The sequence below is a fragment of the Gymnodraco acuticeps genome, unplaced genomic scaffold (assembly GCF_902827175.1).
Source record: "Gymnodraco acuticeps unplaced genomic scaffold, fGymAcu1.1, whole genome shotgun sequence".
Taxonomy (NCBI): Eukaryota; Metazoa; Chordata; class Actinopteri; order Perciformes; family Bathydraconidae; genus Gymnodraco; species Gymnodraco acuticeps.
In genome coordinates, this window is record NW_022990042.1 from 4,014,897 (window position 1) to 4,023,302 (window position 8,406).

General features: G+C 40.6%; 1 protein-coding gene across 1 annotated transcript; it reads left to right on the top strand.

Moving 5' to 3' along the window:
- The first annotated feature begins 1,224 nt into the window (after positions 1-1,224).
- LOC117545568 (phosphatidylinositol 3-kinase regulatory subunit gamma-like) lies at positions 1,225-8,008 on the top strand. Its single transcript, XM_034215398.1, has 10 exons — positions 1,225-1,570; positions 3,419-3,530; positions 3,637-3,735; positions 3,827-4,007; positions 4,119-4,235; positions 4,339-4,481; positions 4,786-4,962; positions 5,078-5,152; positions 5,260-5,430; positions 5,523-8,008. Exons 1-10 carry the CDS (start codon positions 1,516-1,518, stop codon positions 5,794-5,796), a joined length of 1,404 nt encoding a protein of 467 aa, XP_034071289.1. The 5' UTR covers positions 1,225-1,515; the 3' UTR covers positions 5,797-8,008.
- The last annotated feature ends 398 nt before the right edge of the window (positions 8,009-8,406 follow it).

Below are 8,406 nucleotides of genomic sequence, written 5' to 3' on the forward strand. Positions count from 1 at the left end.
ACATGCAAATAATACAATAAAAGAATGTTAACGTTAAATGTAAACAAATATTTGACTGAAATACCTGCTGATTTTGTTTCTGTACATGTGAGATCAGCATTCTTCAGCATTGCTTTCTTGCCAAGATATGCCCCCATCATGGCAGTTGGTTTAGGACGTTTCATTGGCACTGACTGGATCCAGTAAAGAATCGTCTTACTGATGGGAAAAAGGAATGCTTGAGGCAATTACTTCCCTGACACTCAAAAGGAGACCGGCCATAAACGCCTGGACACCAACAGAGACAGACCTCTGACCATGCCGGCCTTGTTTCACTCTCCCTGCAGCCACTAACGTGAGCTGGTGTTGGAGGCCTTGGTTGTTTAAATGTATGGTGCAGTATCATCATGTGTCATGAACAAACAACAATGCATGTATTCATCCAACACAATTGCAAAAGGAAATAATAATCCTGATCCTTTTTTTGGCGTATGAAGAAAGAAACTGCAGAATGCGTCACCATAAAAAAAAAACTGATGTTAACAGGTGGTAACACCTATCGTGTCTTGAACAGGTCGATGTCAGAGCAGCAATAATAACGTTCCATTTTTGCTGCAGAACATGTTTGACAAGCTCAACGAGAATATAATATACAGTTGGCAAATAGGCAGGCAACTCTGTCACCTCTCAGACAAAGGGGTTGAAGTCTGGTGCTCTCTGTATGCCGAACAGCTGAAGACACTTGAATTATCAAAGAACCTAAAGCATGATGTCATCTATTGCAACCTATTCACACGCCAGTAAATGTGCGCAAAGCTTAAATGGCAGGAAATAATTGTATTATAACTTGTAATGAATATTAAAACATATATGGTATATATAAAATTATGTTCTTTCTAAATTATTCCATATAATAGACTACGTTTTTATTTTCCATTCATGCCTGCAAAGATTTGTTCAGCTGTTACAGTGCAGCTTGAGGAGAACTGAATGAAAAGGTCTGGAATGTTCCATTACAATTAAGGGGGTTACGGATGAGGAATACGCAGTATCTATGGATTAAATTCAAGTTATAAAATATTCCTTTGCATAATATACTTAAAATAGATTATCTTTGTTTGGATATGAAATATAAACTTAACTGGGTTTGTTTTATGTGAGAACGAATCATGTATAAAAAAGACATCCCCCCCTCCTATTGGAGCATTTTGGACGGTGCCAAGATGATGTTACGAACAGCCCTTTAAAGTCGCTCCACTTCCGAGATGAAGTAAAGTAGAGATCCGCCGCACCGCGAGAAGGCACGAACTGACAACCGATGTGTCAGAAATAACCCCTTTAGTCAGGATATGTTGAGAACACACCGCAGGACTCTGGGATGTTTCATGGACTCGGAATCGAAGGAGATTTTTTTGTCCTCATCTATGTAGGACGTGGCGTTTGCAAATGCATTGACTCAATTTGCCGCAAAAGAAACGTGCATTCTTTTTTATTACGCGCAAAGACAGCAACCTGGACTACTCTTTTGAAACAGGAATGGTTTATCCTCCCGAAGGTCTATTCTACATCGAAATGGATCAAGCAGCACCAGGTAAGTTTAAAGGCAGCCATTGTCTTTTTTTTTTATATTCGGGGGGGAGTCGAAAAAACATATTCTGCTTTCTCCTTTAGCTGCTATTATGTTGCGTAATATATGTAATAAAGCTGACATTTCCACAAATGCTATGCAGGTGTTAGTTAAACGTTATAATGGCCAGGTCCTCAGTGCTGAGCTCCCCCAGTGGCTTTGCCCAGGCATGCATAGCGCAATTCACTTGCCAATTACGTAATACCTTTCTGTGACCAGGCGCAGTGGCTTTTCTTTTGTCCCAGCGCTTGTGACAAAACTTGGGACACAAATGCATGGCGGTTTTGCCTGTCCCCGTGAACTAAAAGCGATTTGCTGAAGGCGTATGGCGATGTACAAATTGCATTTTGAAAGGGAATATAGTTGAGGGTGCGTTAATGAGCGCCGCATGAAACGACTGCTTTGTTCTCCTCTGCAGCCAGCCGTGGTTAATTTGTGTGCTAGCTCTCAAAGTAGGCTATAGGCAAGCAGACTAGACAGCTCGTCTCATGACTTAACTCCGGCAACTCACCAACACTTCATGTTTTTATTGTCATTTGACCTAAGCGTTATTACAAAGGCGTATAACACTTATAATGCACTGCTATTGTGGGTTCTTCTTAAAAACAAAACTAAAAAAGCTAATTTCATTTGATTAGTTCATTAAAATTGCTTACCCATACATTAAAGAGTATTTTTAAAAACTACAGTTGATACAATTGAGAAAAATACAGATACAATGCATTGTTCCTTTAAGGTAGGCTATGTGCTGTTGCGTTTAAGTGTCAATTCAAGTGTTAGCTTTTTATGTGTTTCTGCTATTATAGAAAGTGCAGAACTGCTTTTTTGGTATTATTCTTTACTTAAATTACGTGGCTCTTGTCTGTGCTGGTATGTGCGTGTGGGTTTTGGAAGCCTGTTGACTTTCTTGGCAGGAAACAGAAAGGGGGAAGGTGTGCAGATTTAATTTTGCTGAGTTCAGGAGCCGCAGCTTTGCGTTTCGTGCCTGCCACTGTGCTGCTGCACCTGCCTTTTGTTTATTTTAAGGTCAGAAAATCGGAGAGCGGATGGTGGGAGAAACCCACATCTTCTCCTCTCTGAGGGTGCTCTTGTATTCTCCCTAACTGCCCCATGAAAGGCACTTTTGTCCTGCAGTGAAATATATCGCCCTTCACCTCCTCTTGATGCGGTTTGCCCTCCTTTTTCATTTTTAGGAAAACGCTTTCAGCCAGACTCACAGGTTTTTATTCCTTTAAGGTTGACGGAAAACTTGAGAAGGGTCTGTCAGCGTGCAATGGTTATAACGATGGGAGGGGGTGATCCAAGGGGCTCAAAATGTAATTTATGGTTTATTAAATGCCTTTCATGCACTTCATGGCAGTGCCAGGCAATGGCTGCTGCAAACTTTGCTAGATGCAAAGGCAACTCGATGCTTAAAAGCAGAGAATCTCTGGGAAATAAAATAAAACGTGTTCCATATTTGTTGACTGTTAGTGCTCGTAAATGAGAGATAACTGCCACTGTTCCCTTTTTTAGTGCTGACCACACTTGGTAATGATTTGGCAAGTGATACATGTTGGAAACATGCCTGGGCTTGTCCTCAGATTATGACAGGCTCCATCAAGAAAGGGGTGTGACAGAGTGTGTGGTGGGGGGTGGCAAACATTCACCATTTCCTTAACACTTATACATGCGCACATCCTCTATTGCAATATTGATGTTAACAAAATGTGATCTCACACTAGATCAATGCTTTACAGTCTCTGATAGAGCTCTTTCTAAGAAACCGTTATCCTGATTTTTAACCTTATCTGTTCTCTCTTTTGCTTGTAGCTCTCCCTCCCAGGTCAACAAAGCCAGTGTCCTCCACCATGAACAACAACTGCCTTTCGCCCCCTACATATACCATAGAGGACGCAGAGTGGTACTGGGGAGATGTAACCAGGTAAGGTATCTTCACTACAAACACGGCATCATTCTCTCAAAGTATGTGTTGTTGTTTAATGCGTTTGTATGTTACATCTGTTAACTGTTAACTGATTTTCCCTTAGGGACGAGGTGAATGAGAAGCTCCGGGACACACCTGATGGCTCCTTTTTGGTGCGTGACGCATCCACAAAGCTGCAAGGAGACTTCACACTGACGTTACGGTAAAAAAAGAAAAAAAGATCTAATCATAACATCACATTTTACTTGACGTCAATAATCTGATGGTGTTCCTTTTGCCGTTCATGTTCTCAGGAAAGACGGGCACAACAAGCTGATTAAGATCTACCACCGTGATGGGAAGTACGGTTTCTCGGACCCCCTCACGTTCATATCGGTAGTGGAGCTCATCTGGCACTATCAGCACCATCCGTTGGTGGAGTACAACGCCACACTGGACCTAATGCTAACCAATCCCGTATCCCGCTTCCAGCAGGTTAGTGAGCAACGTTATGTTTGCTTGACAAATTTGACAGTCAGACATTTTTTTAAAGTATTAATAGCGTGATCATTGTACTAATTTAAGTGTATTTTGTGTTAACTACAGGTGAAAGAGGATAATGTAGATGTCGCTGGAAGAAAGTTAAAGGAGGTTCACTGTCAGTATCAAGAGAAGTCCAAGGAGTTTGATCGCCTTTATGAAACTTTCACAAAGACCTCACAGGTAAAAACCAACGTATTAAATGAACCCTGATGGATCTGTGGTAACATCAGTACTTGTTTAAAAAGTAGACATTTTCTGAATAGATGTGTTCCTTGTGATTCAGGAGATCCAAATGAAACGAACGGCAATTGAGGCCTTCAACGAGACGATGCTGATCTTCGAGGAGCAGTGTCGCGAACAGGAGCGTTACGGAGAGGAGTTTGAAATGAACAATCAGTCCGAAGGAGCTGACAAAGATCTGGAGAGGTACTTTAATAATCTGTTGTTTATTTTCGACAGTAAATATAAAATAAGTTGTCCACTCTATAAGGTGTCTCAAAATGTTTAAAAATGTCAATTTGTTATTCCGAAAGCTCAAGATGACATTATGAAAAGTCTTGTTTTATGCACTACGATATTCTCTTCTGACAACTAATCGAATAATATTTGCAGCTTTATAGGTTTTTATTGTATTTTTATCGTCCCAAAAAGTGTACCTAAAATTGTGTAATATGGTTGCATGTAGAGCCATCTGACCGGTGTTTTTTTTTTACTTCCCCCCCCCCTTTAGCTTTTTGATAAATTATGAGAAGCTGAAGTGTCGTCTTGGGGAGATCTACGACAGCAAAATCCATCTGGAAGAAGACTTGAGAACGCAGGTGGAGGACTACAGAGAGACGGACAGGAAAATTAACAGCTTGCGGCCCGACCTCATAGAGCTGCGCAACATCAGAGACCTGTACCTCAAGTAAGTCAATTATCAGAGTATTGTTTGTGGTGTCGGTGAGAATTCATTCTGAAGCTGCTCTGTAAAGTAGTATTCTGTATTAAAGCAAAACCTTTGTTTACACCTCTCCTTGCAGCTGGCTGAATCACAAAGGCGTAAGGCAGAAACGCATAAACGACTGGCTGGGGCTTCTGAGTGACAGCCTTGATGAGTACGTTTCAACTAATTAATTATGGAAACAAAGTTCAAGAATGCTTCTTATAATCTAAAAATGAGATTACGGAGGTGTTACAATACAACTTTTGTTTTGTTTTTCAGCACTTATGTGTTAAAAGGAGACGAGAAGAATTTGCCACATCAGGAGGAGACAAATTGGTTTGTTGGTGAAATGAGCCGGACACAGGCCGAGGAGATGCTCCAAGGAAAAGCACCCGGAACGTTCCTGATCCGCGAGAGCAGTAAACAGGGATGCTACGCTTGCTCTGTTGTGTGAGTATAACATTTTTGGAAAACTATATCAGATGTATTTGTGACGAATCTTGAGCTGACACTCATCGATGTAATTTTATTGTTTCTTACAGCGTTAATGAAGAAGTGAAGCATTGTATGGTCTACAGCACACCGCACGGATACGGATTTGCAGAGCCATACGACGCCCACTGCTCACTGAAAGACCTTGTCCTGCACTATCGCCTGCACTCCTTAGTGCAACACAATGATGCCCTGGATGTTCGGCTGACACATCCAGTTCACGCCAAAGCTGCAGCCACGCCTTCCCAACATGCAGAGGAACACAAACTATTACAGACTCCAAAACACACGTCGGGGCTCCCGCCTGCCGCTCCAGAAATGTAATCCAACGGGAAAGAGACAAAAGGACATGTTTACTGTATCCTGTGAGAATGACTGCATCGAGGTGCATTGTGTAAAGTTTTGCACTAGAGTGATTCCATCGGTTTTGTGAATGGGATTTCACAGATTGAAGTGGGACTGGAACTTGAATGTCAGCTTGAACTTGGTTTTGTTTTTTTCAAAGAGACTGTTTAAGCTTTTAATATTTTCTTTTGTACTTCATTTATTGCCATTTGTTTAATGGACACATTTTATGGTAGGGATGTTGAAAACCAGAGAAATCAGGTGCTGCACCTTTGTTTAACTTTAGCTTTTACAAGCAGAGTTGATGTTGCTAGAGATGTCCATTTCTCTAGTTAGTTCAGAAAATCCGACAAATAGTTTAGAAATATATTTGTTTATTATGGAGTTATATTTGTGGCTAATTTCTGAGTGTGTTATGGAACATTTTGAACACAGAAAAGTAAGCTACCACATAAATTATATTCAGTAGAGAAATGTAAAGAAATGTCTAATTTGAGCGAAAGAGAAAAATGCTTATATCCACATAAGCATACAATAATAACCTCTTTCACTCTGTTTTGCACATTTGCGTACATTTAAACAGTAGAGGGTACCGCTTCTTGTTTTATAAGATTGCCGACAGGTTGTATAATGTAATGAATTAATTGAAATATTGAAGCCAATACATGACTCCAGACTAACAATGCCTTAGCCGTGTAGCTAGCAATCACGAAGCAAGCCTATAAGCTACTGCATAAACGGCAGACGTTAGCTGGCTAGCAACCTACCCAAGATAGCTAAGCTTCAAGCTAATAAATAAAGACAAACTAACTAAAGTTCATTAAAATAGGCATGTCACCAACACTTTAATTAGAGCTGCTTATCAAGCTTCCCCCCCTCCCTAAGTAACTGATAAGAGTAAGAATCAGATTGGAGACACAACAGCCAATCAGGAATGACCTACTCCAGTTTTCTGATTGGCTGCCATTGTGACAAATTGAACGCACATACAGATCTAATCACAGCAGAGATGTTGAGAATAAGAGAAAGAATGAATTTGTGTCCAATTACAGAGATTTAAGAGGGAGGAAATCAGTTAAACCAATGTGCCCTTATGTGAACTTGAAAAACTAAGTGTATAGAACCCTAAATTCTTTGCGCAACTTTATTTTCTCTACAAAATATAATCTGTGTGATTTTAGGAAATATTTTCCTGTGTTTAAAATGTACCATCGCGTGCTCTGGAATAATAATTACGTTACTACTACTTAGTGCATTTGTGAAGGGGGATAAATGGTGCTGTAAACAGGCTGTTTCCGTCATACTGGTTTGGTGGACCAAACAATGTTTTGGGTAAATGCCACGTGTGAATATGTGAAAAAGTCGTGGTACATCTTGACAATTTGCCCCTTTCGTAACAGACATTCATATACAGTGGATACTTATGTAGCATTAACATCCTGTAGAATACCATTGTAAGAGCATACTCAATGTTATAACCATTGACCAAAGCACTTAATAGTGAGCAAAACTTCGTCCCTTACGTTGAGTCCCGTAATCGCATTTGGGCAAAAAGGAGGGCAATTTATGTACACCTGCTGATGTGCTGATCAAAACATAATCTGAAGTACTGTATGTTATATTCTGTTACTCAAAGAAGTATAAGCTTTTTGTATTCTATATATATTTTTTCTATAAACATGCCACAAGATGAAAGCTAGAAGAAAGTGCAATCCAACAGTGTTTCTATTGTTGCAACGTTTGACGATGATGATGGTGGAGAAGGTAATGCTGTTATGAGAGGTTGACATTTGCCACAAAAATGCACTCTCCTTGGTGGTGTCGGTATGATGTGGCCTCCGATGTTTGTGTGAACTGCCAGAGGTCCGGAAGTATCCTGCCTCCATTACTTGAACTGTGGCATTGCTCGAGCTATGAATGTTTTTCATGACATGCAGCCTACATAGCTTAAGAGGAAAGGAATCCATGTTGAACTTGGCACATTTTTCAAGTTTGAGGACAATAGATACTCTGTACAGAGAAACTGTAAAATGTATTTCTGAGGTTGGTTTATGGAAGGAGCGTGATTAAGCCTCTTATAAAAATATAACTCCACTGGGGGATTGAGGAAACTCCTCGGGTGAAGCTAAGCAATGTGAGATCCTGACCTTTTTCTTGCTGACAGACAATAAACTGATGAGGGTTTTGTCAACTTGCGTGATCCATTGCTTTTTGTTCTCAGTATATAACAGTTAATGTCCAAGAAAATGTCTAACCTTTTTATCGTTTGGGGTAAAACATTTTCAACCTGGGTAGCAAAAATGTTAAAATACAAAGCAAGACAAGTTGTTATCTGGTTTTTACCTCCTGTCTCTAGTGGAGCCATTGTCGTGCGATGAGCTTATCCTTGGGTCAGCAGAGATAGGAGGCGGCGAGGGCACCGGAGGACGCACTGTGGACAGATGGAAGAGAAAGGAAGCGATAAGACAATAGCAGGATATGTGCAGGCCCTTTCCCTACTCAGCCGGGCCGCCGTTGAGTCACTACAAAACAATCCATCAAACTTTCTTCACTAATAACATCCAGCATTGTTCAACACAACTTTCCTGA